A 19,572-nucleotide genomic window follows, 5' to 3' on the forward strand; every position below is an offset into this window, starting at 1 on the left:
GTGGTGATGGTGGCGTTAAGAATTGATTAAATGAGGCCATGGAGACAGGTATCACCTATCACTACTAGACCTAGTATAATATAAATAAGAGAATACCCATGTTGAGAGGCAATATAATAACCAGGCCAACAACCAGGGATTGCTATTGCGACCATATGGTCTGCTTGTGAATTTTCCAGGGGCATCTTAGCCTAGGCTTGTCAGAACTTGGGAGCTAAGTAGGGATGGCCATGTTCAGTACTTGGATTGGAGACCATCATGGAAGACTGGAGTTGCTATGCAGAGGAAGGCAATGGCGAGCCACCTCTGCTCCTCTCTTACCTGGAATGCCCTGGCTGGCAGAGTTGCCAGCCTTTCAACCAGGCAATGAAACTGCCTTGAGCAGCAGCTTAGTGTGCAGGGATGCTGCAAACAACATGGTAAACATGTTCAATAGGTAAACATACCACGTTTGACAACTGTGATCACCCATGAGCTGAAAGTCCATTCTGTTTGGCTGTCCATCATCTGTCTCAAGCAGCTGTTGTGATGGTAGAGCTTTTTGTTGTGGTGGTGGTGGTAGAGTTTCATTTCTTTGCCTTGCACCCAAACGGTGGTTGAGATGATTCTACCTCAGATCATGGTTGGTTGGGTCAGACATTTATTTATTTATTTAAATTATACCAGGGGGAACTGTGCTTCCCATAAGGCTGTGTGAAAATGCACATATGCAAAAGCAGTGCCTGTACCTTTAAGAAATTATTGCCCTCAATAGCCATTTTGGTAGCTGCCAGGCAACCATAATAATGCTACCAGCCCTCAGCCCTTCTATCTGTATAAGGCAGGGGGAGGGGGCAGGGATCTTTTCATGGCTGAACTGAAAGATGAAGTAGATGTTACACACAATCAGTGCAGCTTATACCCAAGAGGAGGATGTAGGTTTAAGGAATGGGTAGGAGGAGAGGGTAAGATAGGTAAGGTAAGGTAAGTTTATTGTTTGTGGCCAACGGCCATTACAATCCATACAAATAAAACACATGAAACACACTAGCATGTAAACATATGTACAAATATTAAAAAGATTAAAAAGGAGAAGGTAACAGGCAGCTTAATTCTTTCCCCTCTGGGCCTTTTCTCCACTCACTCAGAATCCTCCTCCTCCTCCCCTTGGTCCTTTTCTGCCTGCAGGTATCATGTCTCTTGGAGTGGGCGGAAAAACACTTGGAGGGGAAGGAGGTACACAATCCCTCTTCCCACTGTTCTTTTGCTTAAACTTACAAACTCTCAAAAGTGCTTTTGGTTAATAAAAATCAGAGGCACATAACATCTACTTTGGCCCCAAGTGTTTCTTTCAGGCACCAACCTTTCCTGACCACATTCCCAACAGGTGGGGTCAGTGAGCCTCTTACAGCTGCACTACACCCAGCCCCTTGCTACAATGGCCTGATGAGGAAGGAACTGGCTATTGTTGCAAAAGAAAAAAAATGCCGGCCCTTGAACAGGGGGCTGGGCCTGATTGCTAGGGCAGCTCTCAGCACTTAACCCAGCACAAGAGACACATTTTTCACTCGTTTTCCTTTCCCCTTGATCCACACCTTTCCCCCTGTTAATTCAAGATGCAGACTAGCAATTAGAAGGACTACTAGAGGCAAAAGAGTCCAAAATTGGTTTAATATTACAATGCTAAATCAGCCCTACAGAAAGCAATAAAGTGGGCAAGTCTTGAGTACCTTTGATCCATAGACTTTCTGTACCAGTGGGCCACATCAGGGGGACAGAGATGGGTAGAGGTGCTGCTTCTTCCTCTTTGCATTGTATTGTTTTCTGGTGCTCACCTTGATCCAAACTCCACTGAGAGTCTTTTTTCATCCCAACCTCACAGGATGACAGATGCAACCAAACAAACTGGCAAAGAAATATAGAAGGAGGGTCTGATGAGAAAGGTGAGTGTTCTTCTTTTCTCCTTCTGGAAGTTTCCAGCTGGAGAGAAAATGGGTGTAGACATTTTTGGAGCCAGCTGTCAGTCCTGGGAGCAACCTTTGAAAGAGAGAGGAGGAGACCTGAGGATGTCAATAAGAAGTGGAAGTGGAAGGGTTCTTCCCCAAAGCAAGGGGGGCAGACTTCACTGTAGACAGAAGCTTTCTCTTACCCGGCACAAATCCGCTGGGAACACCCTTCTCACCTGGTTTCCATGGAGAATAGGGGAAGAGTTGGATATGGCTGCATTAAGTAAAAAAAAAAAAATTCCTTAAACGGAAGGTTCACAAGATGGTACTTGCATTGCTGGGAAGTGCATCCTGCACTTCAATTTAAAAAAAAAAAAGGCTAGTAATGCACTTCTGTGTACACATTTGTCATGCCTCAGGTGAGGTGAGCCACCTTATGCTGCCACCACTCTGGGATTTAGAGTCCCTTGGGAAGGCCCAGAGTACCCTCCTAACCATTCTGACCTTCGTAGCTTGGCCAATAAACAGGCGTGAGGACCCAGCAGAGTAACAACAAACAGAAGGGTTTATTTACAAGGAGGTCAGTTAATATCAAACAAGCAAGAAGCAAGGTGCTTTAGCAACAATAGATGGGTGAAAGCAAAATAAACAAAAGGCCCTAGCGCGACTGAACTCACTGTCCCTCTGTCTGCCAGGCCTGTCTTCTCACCCTACCTGGATGAGGGCCTCTCTCCCTAGCAGAAACCTCCTCTGGCCTGCTCCTTGGGAGAAAGAACCCAGGCTTTTCCCCTCCCAGACTTATATAGCACCAGCCCCCTGTGTTCTGATTGGCCAAAAAGGGCACCAAAACAGCCCAGGGACTCCTGGTGTAGACAGGCTTACTCCCACTGCTAACAGGCTTCTGAGGTCTTGCTAGGCCTTCCTGGCACAGCCAGATCATGACAACATTGTACAATGTGGGAGAGAATTTTAAATTTGAAAAGAATTTTAAATTTGAAAAGTTCACAGAATGATGGAGATATGTGTTGTTGGTCTCTCATAACACGTAATTTGCATTTTACTCTCATCCTTCTCCAAGGAGCTCAAGGTAGTATACCTAGTCCTACCCATTTTATCCTAATAGCAGTCCTATGAAGTAAGTTAGTCTGAAAGCAAGTAACTGGCCCAAGGTCACCCAGTGAGCTTAATGGCTGAGTGGAGACTTGAACCTAGGTCTCCTTGGTTCTAGTCTAACCAAATGGACCTTATATATTTTATATATCAATGGTGTTCTACATTTCCATACCTGGAACACACTAAGCATGGGCCCACAGAGCTGCAAGCATGTGACAGGAAGTCTTGTGACATCAAAGCCCCATGACAAGAAGACAGAGTCTGAATTATTAGCTTTTTATTATCAAAGCCAGGACCATAGATAGTGGACCAAGCTAGGGATGGAAAGCACAAGCTGAGTATCAGGAGGTATATCTTAGTGAAAAACAAGCCAAGGAGGACCCCTTTTCACCAGTGAGTGACCTTGTCTCACCATCATACCGTTCCTTTCAGCATGCATGCAGAGAAAGCCAGAAGCCTATTCTTAACTAGGAGATGAAATTGATGGTTGATTAATTTCAGTTGCACCATCTCTCTGCAAAAAGAATGAAAAGGAAACTTCCCCCTCCATGCTTTCAAACCAGCAATTCATTGATCCTGCATTGGACATGACCTTTTTTTTAAAAAAAGAGGAAAGAGAGGATGGGAGGGAAGATAGAAATGAGAAGAGGAAGTGGCTGGATAGACAAGAGTAGCCAGTCACAATGAAGTGGGATGGCAGGGGACGGGAGAGGGGAGAAAAGGATGGAACACCCAAAAACGGAATAAAGAGTGTGCATGAGGGGACAGCAAACTGCAAAGCAGATTTTTAAAAAAAGTCGTCGTGTAAGTGCTCCAAGGAAAGCCAGGAAAAAGCTGCATAGTGGCTGGAGTCACTACTCATGGCAGCAAATCTGGTGCAGATGGTAAGGAAAAAAACGCTGCATTATGGGAACTGAACTGGCAAAATTGACCCATGCAGACTCAACTAGAGTGTGGTTTCCCAGCTCTCTATTCATGCATACTAGTAGCAGGTCCTTTCAAAAGACACAAAAAGATGGCAGTTCTGGAGGGGCTCACTTGAAGGTTCCAACCCTCCAGGTGAAGCCCACTGCTATACATGCCTATGAAAGTTGCACAATCACTTTCCACACAGCAATAATAACAGCAAATTAAAGTACCATCTTGGGTAGATATGGTATTTTTGCAGGCTGTTTGCACAGAGACTGCATGGGTAATCCACATGATTGTCAACCACAGAACCTCTCTGAGGTGAGTTTTAGCATGCAAGAATAAGATTAGCCTGATCAGATTTTATAATGGAATGAAACTGTTGAGCTGCCACTACCTGGTATTTTCAGGTGGAAAGGGGCCCCTCTGAAATAGGGGCAGAGCTGTTTTAGCCCTTTTTGGTTAGCTGAAATTGCTGCTCATCTTCCTCGTGTAGGTGCTTTCAAGCAAATGGTGCTTCCCAAGGGCTAGGGAACAATTCTCAACCACTTTGACAAAACAAAGAAATATAAAGCAATCGTCAGATTAATTTTGAAAAGCAGAAGGCAAATTTGGGCTAATAAAACAAAAATAGCCTTTGAATAATGTTTAGTTCAGCACTTGAATAGAGTTAATATTTAAGTTACGGCATGCTTTTTAAAAATTAGGACAATCTGAAAGAACACAAAATAGTAAACACACACTTTTGAGTTTCCCAGACCTCTTCATTAAGATAAAATTTTGGGGAGGGGGGATGATGGAAACTCCCCCCAGTCTGTAATTTGTAGCTTTCTTAAAATATAGGCCAGGTGGTGTTGCAGACCACATGGTGATCGGTACAAGATGGATTTCAGGATCTGCTAGAGGCTTTCCTGGAATGAAAAAGCAAAACATCCCCCCTCCCCCCCCCCCCTGACTCCTTTTGAAAATATAAGAGCCAGCAATTCATCAGAACTCTGCCGGTATTATTTAAAACATACAGTTTCCTGTAAGGCTGTGAGTAGCAGAAAAATGTGGTAGAGCTTATCCTCAGAAAACTGGAGATTAATTGAAGATTATGTGCGCTAGGTATGCACAAAGAAAGATAGAAATGGAAGTGTGAATCCAGTTTGCAGGATTGCTCAAATGGCCAGATGTATTGGCAAAGCCTGGTAAGGGTGTTAAGTTTTTCAAACTACATTTTCCATCTGGAAAACATAACTGCCTGCTAGTGCAGACTTTGCAATCCAGATTGTTGTTTTTTCAGTCAAAATTGCTATAAAAACAATATGCAGAATAAGCATATTCATCACATCCAGATACAAAATGTTGCGCTTTGAGTACTTGGGGAAATGTGATGTTCCCTGAACAAAAGTGCTACTGTTGAGGTAGCTCTGCAAAGTGTGTGCAAGAAATGGGAAACAAACGTCCATTTATTGCAGAAGGGGAAAGTTTATCCTGAAAGGCCTCAAAAAAGCATCGACCAAAAATAAATCTTCCTATCTACACATCTGCCAGGTGAAACCAAATTCTGTTAACTCAGGAAGTCATAGTGGGATTGCAACAGAGCCGGAATTTCTTTGAGCTTTCTATCAGCGTTAATTAACCTGCATACATGTTTGAACAATCCCTAATTAAAATATGCAGAATTCCCAGATTGGTGAATTCATCACAGGCTGCCTAGAATACATTAGTAATTATCACAAATAAACATCTGGGACAAAAGTAACACAGGGAAGAAACAGTCTTTGCAATTAAACAGGACACATCATTGCTAATGTTTAAGTAATATCCTAAAAAAGGTCCAAGGTGAAATCAAGAAAAATCCAAAGTAGTATATTCTTTATTGTACAATGACTGTTCCATCTTTCTGCAGGACATCTCCTGAATGTCAGCGTGAGCAACCGTGGCCACTCTGACTCCCTTTTCCTGACCTGGAACACACTTTTGAAAGATGTCCAAGGCTTCTCGTTGGCACTCTATGCCTCAGAGAACAACACTGTACTGCAGAATGGGTTGGCTACATTCAATGCTACCAGCTTCAACTTCCATGGCTTGCTCCCCGGGATGGAATACAGCATTGAAGTCATTGCTCTGCTGACTTGTGCACAGAATTCCAGTTGGAGAGTAACTGGGCAAACGGGTAAGCTGGAGAAAAAGAGACAGCTATTCTCATCATTCTGAATTTAGGGTTGCTCGATCGTATAATTCCCCCTTTAAAAAAAAAATTTAAACAGTTATTGCTACATTAGATCACTCAGCAATCGAAATATCAGTCTAGGAACAACATTGAGAACAGAATGCCATTTCTGATTTTATTTTAAATATGGAATCACGCAATAGTGCTAATCTACTGTTCACATATTTATTAAGTAGTGTTGCCTTTAAAACTTTTGAGTGGGAAATCAGTGGTAGAGAATGGAGTACTATGCTTGTGCAGGTTCTACAGAAGCTGAATGACAGGACAAGAGTATAGCCCAATCCCGCGTACACTCAAAAAGAAAAAGGAAAGTTGGGCGGGAATGCGCCAACATCATTTGGGACGAGGTGCAGATAAAGAACATGTTTTCTGTTCTGGGACCTTTTGTTCGTGACAAACACCCACAAAATATGCATGGGGACTATGTGTGTGCAAGGTGAGTTCTCAAAGCGGATCAAGAAGATGTGGCTTTGGGACAGGGAAAACCCAAGAATATTGAAACATGTAGAAGCGGCCAGCAAGCTACCGCTTTGATATCGGAGATATATGGAGTGAAAGAGAAAAGCTGCCAGCATTTGGTGAGTGGGCCATCCATTTAAGGACGAGGAAATGGCCATGGTTACCACCTCCCCTATTTGTCATTCATTCACACTCTGTGGTCTCAGCACAGCACATTATTAAGTAGAAACCTTCCACATATGCATGATGGCATGCAGGCAGTACATACTCCTTACTCTACCTTTCTGAAATGAAATAGTAAAGAGTCCAGTAGCACCTTTAAGACTAACCAACTCTATTGTAGCATAAGCTTTCAAGAACTACAGCTCTCTTCGTTGGATGAATCTGATGAAGACAGCTGTGATTCTCAAAAGCTTATGCTACAATAATGTTGGTTAGTCTTAAAGGTGCTACTGGTCTCCTTACTAATTTGCTACTACAGACTAACACGGCTAACTCCTTTGGACTTCTGGAATGAGAGGCACTTGGTGGGGCAGGAAGGAAGGAAGATCTTTGTTAGTCTGGGGACAATGCCAAGTGGAAACTTTATGGTGGGGGCACACATGACTGAAGGAACAGAGATCAAAGTGATCATTATATTGTCAAAACTAGCTGCGGTTAAAAAGAGGTGACAGTGGAACAATCTTTCTGCTTTCAGCTAATACTCTCTGTCACTAATGTTGTTCCTATGACCTGAAAATGTATGGTCTTTGCCGAGACTTGATCTATTTTGGCTCTTGCGGGGGGAGGGGGAATGTTCATGCTTCAGATGTTATGAAAATGCATGATCACCCAGAGAGTAAAACTGAAAACTGTCTTATCCATGGTTTGCATTTTGGATGGAAGGGGATTTTATGTTAATTGTTCCAGAGTGAGTTGTTCTAGCTGGATCAGTGTCCACGAGCTAGATATAATATATTCCTCCCCCCTGTTTGCTTGCAGTACTTACCATTAATGTACCATTCTCTAGGCCTTTAAGGGGTGATAAAATGGGAGTCTGGCCCATCTTCTGGGCAATACTACACTTTTTGAATCAGTCACCTTTTCCATGTGCTTTTCTGGGTTTTTTTTCCCCTATGATGATTCTCAGCCATTCTTAACTTAGTTGATTTATTCCAGAAACATCTGAATCGGATAGCTAAAGGAACGTGTTGTATTCATGCATGCAAGATTGTTTCCATTAACATCTCAGTCCTAATTTTTTTTATAACTTGGAAGTCAATCTCATTAATTGAAATGGAATTTATTTCTAACTAAATTTGCTTAGATCAGCTTAGACTACTTCTTGCTTTCCTACTGCCTGTTTTTCTCATTATTTTTTTAGTGCAAGTAATAAACATGTATTAAATTTTATGCTTCAGGCAATGTTGCAAGAAGGAATTTCTCTTCCTGTGACTTTCATCCAAGATGGATGTGCTTGTATGAGCAGTCAGAGCATCAGATTCTGCTTGGTATCTACCATAATATCAACTTGGAAGTATTTCTTTTTTTTAAAAAAAACTTTTTATTTTGCATTTTTATATAACTTTTTCCAAAACTACAAATAACCAAATTAAACAACAGCATAATGGGCAATACGTGGAAGAGATGAAAACCTTGATGTTTTAACAAACCGCCAATATTAACATTGAAAACAATACACTGAGTATAAGAAGTCACATTATAGCAAAGAAGCTAAGTGTATGTAAATCTACGTTAGGTAACTGGTATTATGACAATAGGTTAAAAAGGGTAGCCATTGTACAAGAAAGCACGATTGATATTGTGGATTATCTATGCCTTTAAGGTGATCCGCTATTTTTTCCATTATGAAAATGTCCCATAGTTTTCTGAGCCATTGTGATACACTTGGAGTTTTTTCCTGTCTCCAGGTTGAGGCTAAAAGCAATTTTGCCGCAGCAATCAATAAAAATATCAGATTTTTCCTAATAGATGGGACCGTCCGGTCCTCCCAGAGTCCTAGCAGGATTACTTCAGGGCACTTGGGAATTGCATAGTTTGTTATTGTTTTAAGTTTTTGTATGATTCGATCCCTGAACAACTGAATTTTAGGGCAAGACCACCATAGATGAATATAGTCTCCATTTTGTCCACACTGTTTCCAGCATAGTGGTTTCGTTTCATGATTGATGTGGTGGAGAAGAGTGGGAGACAGGTACCACCTCGCCATTATTTTAAAGGATGTCATTCTGATGCTCACTGCTTTAGACTGCAAGCAGTTTCCTGACCAGATGGAAGACCACTGAGCATCAGATAAGATTGTATTACTGTCTCTGTTCCAGTTTGCTTGGTATTTCAATGTGAGCTGATCATTCCTTGAGTTTAAAATAGCATATATTTTAGCTATTAGAGGAAGTATTTCTAATGTTCGTATTGCAAGAGGTTCTTTGACTTTCCCAGAATTCCTTATAACTGACGGAACCACTATCTGCAGAAATAGCTCAAGGTTTTCTGTTAGATCGTTGATATGGGTGACTCTGTTTCAGATAAGCTGTACAACTTTATGAAGCTCTTTTCAGGCTTATGATAAATCATTTAAATACCAAATGGTTGTATATGCTCATCAGTAAAAATGCACCCCACATTTCCCCCATAATATCTATTTTTAGCACAGCAGTGCTCCAGAAGAGGTGTGTGAGAGACTCGTTCTCCTGACTTTCAGTGTCAAGCTGTAGCAAGGGGCAGTCTGAATCACATTTCATGTAATAAATCACTAAACTGTGGTTGAAACGCAACGACAACACAGCATGCCTGCTACCGGTATTAATATACTGTCTCCTTTGTGGAATGCATGATGCTTGCAAACACATTGCCCTATATGAGATTTGAAAGGATTGTGAGAGTTTAACAATGAAGTCTTAAACAGAGTCACACCCATCTAAGCCCATTAACTTCAATGGACTATTACAAACAAAAAACCTTTTGTGAATCTGGGCAGGATGTGGTGTAGGGTTCAAACACAGGTGGGGATCTGATAAAGAATATGTAATATGTAGGTCTGATGCTAGCCCAGATACTCTTCCTCAATGGCAAGTCCAGTCTTTGAACCCACATCTTGTTTTAGTTCCTTCACCTGCAAAGGATGTGATTCTGAGCACTCAGAGCAACCCTTCAGTGCTACTGGCCTCCTGGAGCGAAGCCCCTGGTGGGAAAGATGGCTACCGGCTGGTTCTCTACCACATGGAATCACAGATACCTGTCAGGAATGTGACCCTTCCAAAAGGGGCCACAACTTTCCAGTTTGAGAGGCTTCTTGCTGGCAGCAAGTATGCCCTGCGCATCACTACGCTGGCAGGTCATTCTGCGGCAAGCACCAGTACGCAGCAGTGGACAGGTAGGGGAAGTTGATATTCTAACCGGGAGGGCTTGGCGGGAAAAACCAACTCTGCAGGGATGGTGATGTCTCTAGGGATCAATTTCTTTACCTATCTAGCACTTTTTTAATCCTTTTATCACAAGAACCCTGTGAGGTAGATTAGGTTGAGAGATGCTGATGGCCACAGAGGAGACAGACTTGAACCTGGATCTCCTAGGTTCTAATCTGACACTATCCACTGGTCTGGGACCCATCATCTCTGGTATGGGTCCCATTATCTCTATTCACATGCTTGAGGAGGAGAGAAAGGAAGGAAATATAAAAGAGCTGATCATTCAAGCTAGATTAACTCATAACATCTATGGCACCCGTGAGTTAGATTGTAAATATTTACTCAAATGGTTATCTCAGGCAAATATACAGGCAAGTGTTTGTAAATGGAGAGAGTTAGTTTTTATTCTCAGCTACTGATGTATCACAAGTGACTGGCATAGTGCTTGCAGGCAGGCTACTAAAATGGTCTAGTAGCTTCCATGGATTGACTTAATTTCAAAGCTGCTAGAATGTCCACGTTTAAGGCCAGAGCTGGGTTGGCCACTTGTTTCTGTTTGGGTTGGTGGAGTCACGCAATGAGTGCTGACTTCTTTTGGCTGTGATTTGCCCCTACAGCCCCTGTTGCCCCTACGGCACTGGCTTTACAGAGCAGGCGCTCCAACTCCAGCCTGACTGCCTCATGGGCCAACACAGAGGGAGCAGAGTGGCTGCGTTTCACCCTTCAAAACCTCCACATTCCTGCTGAAAGCATCACTGTGACAACCAGGAAGGGTGTGGCCAGCTACACTTTCCAGCACCTGCAACCCGGTACTCCCTACTGCCTGAAGGTCATTGCGTCAGCTGGGCATTATGAGGCTGAGGGCCCCAATGTCACTGCTTATACATGTGAGTATGGGACGGCACTATGAAAACAAGGCAGGTGTTAGACTGGAATTAGGTGTCTATGAACTTGGTGGCAAGCGAACTTCAGCCAAACAGATAGCTCCGAAGGATCCAGGAGTTTTCCATGCCTCAGCTTTAATACCAGCAATCAAAACACTGAGCGTGAATGTGTCAGGGCTGAAGATAAAAATAACTTTCAAACAGCTGTGGAGGAGGGCAGTCCACAATTTTAATCAAGGCCATGGCACAGGGATGGGATATTTAACCGTTTATTCCTGTGCGGTTTTCCTAATAGAGATTAGCAACTCTAATTTCTATTTTAAAAATGGTTTAGGAATTGATCGTTTCCTTTCCCCATGCTACAGCACCAATTCAAATGGGGGGCGGGGGGGGGGCATACCTCACACTGCTGCTTTTCAAGGATCAAAAATATATTGGGAAGTCTGATCATGGATTTCATGTGTAACAAAATTTGTGGTAGGGTATGAGCTTTTGTGAGCCACAGCTCACTTATTCAGATAACCGGTGGTAGGGTATGACCACAATTTTTGTTAGTCTTATAGGTGCTACTAGATTCTTGATCTTTTCTACTACTACATACAGATTAACACGGCCACCCATCTTGACAAAATGTGTAGTTCAATCCTTAGAGGCAGTGTTGTTCTATAGTGCAATTCTATGCAGATTTACTCCACTTTAAGTCTATGGGCTGAGACTGGAGTAACTCTGCAGGGGATTGCACTGATAATCCTGCATTTCCCTTTGTAAAAGAGCTTCCCTGGTTCTCTTTTTGTAAGGCTAAACCAGAGGTCTTTTGTTTTATGCAAGAGGGTCATTAAGGCTGTGAAGATCAAAAAGGACAGGAAGTCTTACTTTCTGTCATTCAAATGATCTTCTGCAATTGATGGGCCTTTTCCTCAAGCAGAAAGCTCCTTCAGATCCCATTGAACATCCCTAAAAAGATATTCCTGTAGATAAATTGATTAGCTTTCATTAGGGGGAACTAAGCTAATTGCAAAAAAGAAGACAACGAAGAAGAAGAAACCTTGTATCTTACCCTGTATTAGGTAAAATTATTATTTCCCTCCCTTTCTTTGAAGTTTGGCTTTCCCTTTTATCAAAGATTTTTTGGTAAGAGATACCCACCATATTTGTTTTTGGCTGTGGGCACTGAATATTCTCCTACTCACCTAAGCAATGCAAAGCAGATGCAGTGGATTAATTTTTTGGATATTGAGATGTGTGTGTGGAAGAACATGTTGTGGTCATCCTAGTGATTGGATGAGACCCCCCCCCCCCCCACACACACACACTCATAGAAATGCTAGTTAGACCCTGCCACTCTCCTCAGAGATAAGGCTGAGGAGCCTGAAATTTTCTTGAGTGCAGGTAAAGGTGTGTGTGAGTGTGAGCGCGCATGTGAGAGAGAGGAGTATCTTTGTTTCTAATATATCTATAACAAAAAAGTAACTCAATTCTATGCATGCAATAAGTATCCTTCCCTATAGACTTAGGGCCAAGCTACAAGTGACAAATGACACAGGTTGGACACTTGTCAGCTTTTCTCAAGTTTTGATGAGGAAATGTAGGCGTCCTAGTCTTGCAGCTTGGCTCTCTGACTGCTGTCCAATGGACTTTCAACTGTCACTTGTCCAACATTCCGCCAAGCTGCCTACATTTCCCATCAAAGCTTGAGGGAAGCAGACAAGTGTCCAACCTGTGTCATTCGTCACTTGTAGTTTGGCCCTTAGTCTGTTATGTCCTGGGCATTCATTATGATTGCTACTTTCCCCAGACCCTCTGAGCCCAACCAATGTAAGCTTGGTCAACTATGGCAGAAACAACACCTTGAGGGCAGCATGGGAATCCTCAGCTGGAGAAAGAGAATTCTATCTGGTGACTCTGCAGGAGGGAAAGAGCAACACAGCTCTCCGAAATGTGACTGTGGGAGCAGACCGCACACATGTCATCTTCCACAGCCTGAGCTCCGGGACTCACTACACTGCTTGGGTGACTGCTGTTGCTGGGCCCCATAGAGCACCCTCTCAAAGCGTCTCTGCCTGGACATGTAAGCTGGGACTCAACGTGGGCAGGAAGGCTTGACTGCTACTGAAAGTGGCAACATGTTGGGGAAGGAAGGCGTTTGAATTACATTTGAAAGAAGGATATGCTGGTTGGGTGCTGCCTATGCGGGCTCTGTGGAAGGAGGACTGCTCTTTTAAGGTTAAAATAGTTGCTTTGCTTTCCTCCTATGGTAGAGGTTCCTTCATCCCAATTATGTAGAAGTCCAGAGACTCCCCTCTTTGTTATAGAGTCTGAGAGATTTTCGAACAACATAAATCCCTGGCATTCCATTATGCTGTTGGAATTGGATGGCACATAACCTTAGTGTGACGAATGGGCCTGAGCAGGGGAGCATTCTGACAATTATGCATACCCGACACTCTGAATGCTGCTGTAAAACACTGCTAACAGCTTTGTGGAAAGGGCTTTTCAAAAGAAGCACTTCCCATGTGGGATCAACTCTAATCTTACTGTGAGAAGCTCTGTACATGATGTTATATTTCTCTTTCCACTTTCCAGATCCCATCGCTCCGCCAGGTGGCAGCTTGTCTAGCCAGGGCAATGCTCACATGCTAAATGCTCAGTGGCAAGAGGTGGTTGGGACTGGCTATGTGGCAGCACTGTACACTACAGAACCACCCATGCTGGTGCAAAACAACTCATTGCCTAAGGGCCAGTCCACCCTACGTTATGAGCAGTTAAGCCCAGGCACTCACTATGCTTGGGTGATTAGTGCTATTGCTGGACCCTACATCTCCATGCCCCTTCGCCTTGTGAACTGGACATGTAAGTATCAAAGAAAGCACAACAGAGGGTCATGAATGCTTTCACACTCGAAAAAGCTAGTGATTGCTGAGGAAAGCACCGGTGATTCTGCACTTTCTGGTAGGCTTTGAAAGTTGGTCACACTGGCTGCATGAAGCTGCTGGGGACTTTTGACTGGCCATCAAAGCAGAGGTTTGCTCTTCTGACTTGTATAGAATACGGCTGTGCATGAGCTGGAAACAAAAGACCAGTCTGAGCACTATTGAATTTAAGTTATACTGCCTGTCTTTGAATTGTCTCCTTCAAGGCAAATCCTACCATTACACAATCAAGCATAATAACTTGTAGTAATGTAGATCCCCACCACCATTATCACCCCCCATGGTCTGTGAAAGAAAAAAATGTATTTTATTTTGTGGAATGATATAAATGGAACATTTCATGGCTATGGACTGTGCCCCTGTACAGGTTACCTGGCCCTAGGGCTGCCAGTTTCCCAATGGGAGTAGTGGATTCCTTGCCCCAAGTTCCAGTTTCCTGCTGCCACTCTGAGAGGAGATGGGAGAAAAATAAAATAAAAATGGTCACTGGGCCTATGGCATGATGTCACTTCCAGGGAAACCCAGAAGTTATGTCAGTCCTCTCTAGGAATCTCTGAGGACTCTGTGGTATTACTATAGAGTTTGCAGTGATTCCTAGACAGGCATGGCATCATTTCTGGCAGTTCCTTGAAAGTGACATCATGCTTTTGCCAATGGCCACACCTGTGTCCACCCTGGCTTTCTGCTGGTTGCCAAGATGGGCATGACAACCCTGAATTGCCTCTCCTGTGCCTGGGCTGACCAGGCCAGTAGTTCTGTTTGTGTAAATGAAAGCACTTTCTTTTCCTAATAATACTTGATGCACATGCTACTCAAGCATAGCAAAGCACAGAGAAAAGAAAGAGAATATAATGCAGCAGCAATGCAAGGAATCAAAGTATGACAATAGGAAGGAAATAGTAAGAAAGAACTCAAATGTGGCTAAAACAAGACAAGAGTGGCTGAGAAATAGTTGAACATCATCAGGATTTCAGGACAAGGGAGGTGAAGAAGAGGACTTTAGTTCCAATAGACAACGAAAAGGAACGGATTGCTGTTGCTGCTCATGGAATGGAGCTTTGGTACATGCATGTCAGAGAGAGAAGTAGGCCTTGCCAAAGTTTGACATTAGCAAGGAGATACTTTTTAGAGTTAAGACAGCTGCAATCCATTTTTGGCTTTCTGGAAGGTTTTATTATTTGGTCAAGAGCAGAAAGCAATGCCTAAAGCAGGCTCTAACCATCTCCTTTCAGATCCTTTGCCTCCAGACCACCTGAGCCTCATCAACAAAGGTCACAGCACAAGGTCACTACATGCCTCTTGGCAGAACCCTCCTGGGGACAAAAGCCATTACGGAGGAACCCTCTTGGAAACCGAATCCCAGCTGGAGATCCAAAATGTTACCGTAGAAAAGGATGCAACAAGGCTTGTCTTTGAAGGGCTGATCCCTGGACGTCAGTACACCCTGCAGATGGTAGGAGTGGCTGGCCCATTCCGATCTCTTGTTCAAACTGCCAGTGCCTGGACATGTAAGTATACTGCTCTCAGGAGAAGGTCTAGAGCGCTCCTAGGGCAAGTTTTGCCCCTGAATTGCCTTTTGAGAGTCTCCTCATTCCCATAAACAGAATAGAGTCACTATCGGAACAACACACACCATGAAACAAGTGAAAAGTTTGCTGTGGACATGCACAAGAGCCATTTGTGAAAATGGGGGATAATGGAAGAGAGGTGTAGACAAGGAAATAGTGACTGGGAATGTTACAAAGGACAAATTCGACTTTGGCTGCAGGAGGGGTTGGGTTTGAAAGTTCAAAATCCAGCTGATACAGGAGGAGGTTGTGCTCACCTTTAGGATTGCAATTTGGGTGTGTTGCCAGATCCTACAATACTCACAGGCACAGAATCAGCACCTGGAACCTGAATGTCTTTCACCGGTTCACCACTTGTGGCCCCTTCTGGAAAAGAATGATTTTGCCACAGTTTTTCATGCATTAGTAATGTAGAAGCAAGTCCTTTTAATGCTTTTATTCCCTGCTCTTACGTATGCTGAGGCTCACCACCATGAACACAGCAGATCACGAGTGAGACTGCCCAAGATACAACCAATTTGGGCCATTACATGGCTGGGTACAGCAGAGCGTGGGAGAGAAAATAAGCGATGTCACCTTGGAAGCTGATGGGAATTATTCAGGGGAAGCATACAGACCTGCTGTTGCCATGACCTGTTAACATTATTCCAGCTTATTAGGTGTCTTGAACGTGTTAAATAACTGCCAGTAGATGATAAATAGCACCCTTCTTTATTTCCTAGCATCTCGATTTCAGCCTCTTTTTCCTGAAATATCTATCCTTCTAAAAAGATCTGCAGTTGCCTCTTATTTATTTGTTTAGGATATTTCTATGCCACCTTTTCAGAGTTCTGCTTGAGATGGCTTACAATTAAAATAATCACAATATTAAAAACAAGTCATTTGACATAAATAACATAAAAACCATACATAAAACAGAAGCAGACCATTAAAAGGCTGGTAAGATAAACCGCCCTGGGTGAAAAGATGTCTTTTGGCCTGGCACCCAAAAGAAAGTAAATTGGGCACCAGGCGAGCCTCAAGGCAGAAGGCATGAATATGCCCTGTCTCTTGTCACCACACATCTCACGCCAAAGGCAGGGCACAAAAAATAAAGCTTGGAGGACAGCTCTTAACCAGCAAGCTGGATAGTATGGCAGGAGACGATCCATCTGTACTGCATTATTTCTCCTTCCCCACTGCTCCCCTACTTCATGGTAGCAACTCGTAAATCTTCTAGTAAACTTGTAAATCAACTAGTAAATCAGAAACCTGTTTCCTTTCAGATCCTTTGGCTCCTTCAGGAGTCATGCTGACCAGTAGCAGGTGGTCCTCCAACCTTGTTGCCTCTTGGAGTCCACCTCCAGGAGGCAGAGACAAGTTCTTTCTGCACTTCTACAGCCAGCAGCCCTCACTGCTGAGGAACATCACAATTGGGCCCAGCATGCAGAATTTCACCTTTCAAGAGCTCCTCCCTGGTAGCCAGTACTTTTTGGAGGTGGTGGCATTAGCAGGACCATATCAAGCCTCTTCACAGTTGGTCTCTGCATGGACATGTGAGTACTCAAGTGTTTCTGCATGGTCAGAGGCTTTATACTTACGGCTATTAGGCTGAAGATGCTGTCTGTGGTCTAATATCTCAATAGTTTGTTAAGACCAAGTTTGGGCAAAATGATGTACAAGTTGCTTCTAGTTTTACAGGAATGTACAACAGTACCTTCCTTACATCCTGTAGACACATGGGGTACAGCTGACATTCTCACACAGTTTTAAAGGGAAACAATCATTTCCTGCCCATCAAAAGTATTATTTTATATAAGTGAACCCCCTCCCCCTATTTCCTAAAGCCATCTAATTTGGCTCTGTTGCACTTGAGTTATAACTGAAGTTGCTAAGGAGTCTATAGGATTGACATAGAGCAAAGCTGAGCACAGTTAAATATTCTTTATGGTTCTTTGTTGTTATTATTCTGGTAAACTGCAATTATTTATTGTGTTGTTTCTAAATAATTGTTTTGCCATTGTTATGAGCTGCCTGGAGGGGATCAGTTTGTTTGGAATATAAAAGAAATTAAGATCAAGAGAAAGTTGGAGTCCTTCAATATGCCTCATCATTATTCTATTGCAAATCCTAATCTCCCTCTAGTGATCTTTTGAAGGCATTGCATATTGTGAAAGCTTTGCATATTGCCAGTTGCCCCCTGATAAATCACATATTTTTGGATGGTAGTTAAAATATGGCTGTTTTACTGCCTGTTTTTCTGCCATGTGTTAAGAATCTTGACCTGAGCATATGTAATACTGAGAAAATATCTAGAACTTACTATTTAAGATTATACAGTACTTAATTAATTCTGTACAGTACTTAATTAATTCTGATTATCCTGTAATACAGAGCACGTATATTTTAGAGTTTAGCAAGCAGGTTGCAAAAATTTCTAGTGGTGTATAGCAGTTCTTGCAAGACATTCAAGCAAGAATGCAATCCATCTTTGATGGTAAATAAAACTAACATTAATGGCCCATATAAAAACAGTCCTTGTGAGTTCCAGTCATCGTGTCTACCTTTCTTGCCCCTCCATGATGCACCCCATTTTTGTTACCTCTGTAGATCCCCAATCTCTTGCTAATGTGAGTGTGAAATGTGGCCAGAGTCCCCAGCAATTGCTTGTGAGTTGGATGGAATCAGGTCAAGGACGAGAATACTGGATACAGCTCTACTCAGACGAATCCTTGTCCATTATCCGGAACTTGTCAGTGCCACATGGAACTACGCAGGTGATCCTAGATGGTCTAGTGCCAGGAACACGATACCGTGTTGAGATTGTCTCCAGGGCTGGACCTCACTACGTTTCCTCGCAAACAGCCATTGGCTACACAGGTATAATGCAGACCACTTGTGCTCTTCCTTTCCCATTCTGCCCAGTCTGTCCTGAGACTGCACATTTCTCTCAGTGGAGTAACTCACATCCCAGGTCTTTCACACCCCTTAAATTGTTTGTTGTGCTCACCAGCAGTGGTAACCTCAGAGTTACTCACATGTATGGTTCCAGTGGCCCTCAGCTGGACAGTCTTTCCTCACTTTGTATACTTCTAGTGATTAAATTACAATCAAATGCATCAGAAAATAAGTATTTTTTTTTAAAAAAAATGGTCCAGAATCCATTTTGAACATCATGCTTATACTCTTGTTAATGTCCCCCCTTAATTTCTGCTGCCTACCTTTTGGCAATAGCATGTCACATTGAATGTAAAAATCAGTAAGACTGTGGTCCCTGAGCCATAGCCATGGCATGCATGGGCTCTTTGAACAGCCCAGGCTAGTTGCTCTTCTGGGTTCTGTTGCCTGCTGGCAGGGCTGGTTCTTCAACTGAGGCGGAGCCGCCCCCGCCCCCCCACCTCAGGCGCTGAACTCTGAAGGAGGCGCCACGCCGGCCCCCCAATGACCAGAGTTCCCTGCACTGTGCGCGCTCCCGTGCACTCACGCAGGAATTCTCCTCTCTCAGCGCAAGGCATTTCTTCTGGAGTGCAGAAGGGCAACCCTGTCTTCCTGCTCATCCAGTAAATGAAGAGCTTTGAGTTCAGCCCCATCAGCGGGGGCATTTCTCTCTCTGCCTCCCCCTCCCCCACCTCTCTCTCTCAATTTAAGCCTTGGGCGAAGCTTCCGGGAGCAAGAGACACTCTAGCTGGCTGGGGAGCAGCGAGCTCCCATCTGACCTTTTGTCCCCCTTGTCCCTTCCTTTCTTGCTTGCTTTCACCCCCCCCCCCCATGCCATGTATTAAAAGGAATGACAGGGGGTTTGCCCATTGGAAATAACAGGAGAGGCTTGAAGGCCCATTGGAGATAATGGGAGCCAGGGATGCCAATTTACTTGCCTGGACTCCATTGAAATGCATCACAACACAAAAAAAGTTGCAAAGAAAATGTAAAATGGATTTTCCATAAAGGTCTCTGGGACCAAATGGAATACTCTGGGAGTGGAATGACAGCCCCCAGAGTGCAATGACGGTCCCTAGCTATAGAGTTTGTGCTCCAGGACCAGAAGGACAGGTTTCAGAGTGGAATGACAGTCCTTGGAATAGGCTCAGCGCTCTGGGACTGGAAGGACAGCCCCCAGAGTGCAGTGCAATGACAGCCCCTGGGAGTAGAAGCAGCGTTCTGGGACGAAAATGACAGGCAC

General features: G+C 43.5%; 1 protein-coding gene across 2 annotated transcripts in view; it reads left to right on the top strand.

Moving 5' to 3' along the window:
- LOC129331276 (receptor-type tyrosine-protein phosphatase V-like) overlaps window positions 1-19,572 on the top strand; it is a 72,543-nt gene that overhangs the window by 1,274 nt on the left and 51,697 nt on the right. For both annotated transcript variants that reach the window (XM_054981728.1, XM_054981729.1), the window contains exons 2-10: window positions 1,862-1,922; window positions 5,842-6,108; window positions 9,728-9,997; window positions 10,649-10,918; window positions 12,711-12,983; window positions 13,499-13,765; window positions 15,078-15,353; window positions 16,679-16,948; window positions 18,003-18,272. In XM_054981728.1, coding sequence (XP_054837703.1) covers window positions 1,862-1,922; window positions 5,842-6,108; window positions 9,728-9,997; window positions 10,649-10,918; window positions 12,711-12,983; window positions 13,499-13,765; window positions 15,078-15,353; window positions 16,679-16,948; window positions 18,003-18,272 — 2,224 coding nt within the window. The remainder of the gene's footprint in view (window positions 1-1,861; window positions 1,923-5,841; window positions 6,109-9,727; window positions 9,998-10,648; window positions 10,919-12,710; window positions 12,984-13,498; window positions 13,766-15,077; window positions 15,354-16,678; window positions 16,949-18,002; window positions 18,273-19,572) is intronic.

Source organism: Eublepharis macularius, chromosome 5 (assembly GCF_028583425.1).
Source record: "Eublepharis macularius isolate TG4126 chromosome 5, MPM_Emac_v1.0, whole genome shotgun sequence".
NCBI lineage: Eukaryota > Metazoa > Chordata > Lepidosauria > Squamata > Eublepharidae > Eublepharis > Eublepharis macularius.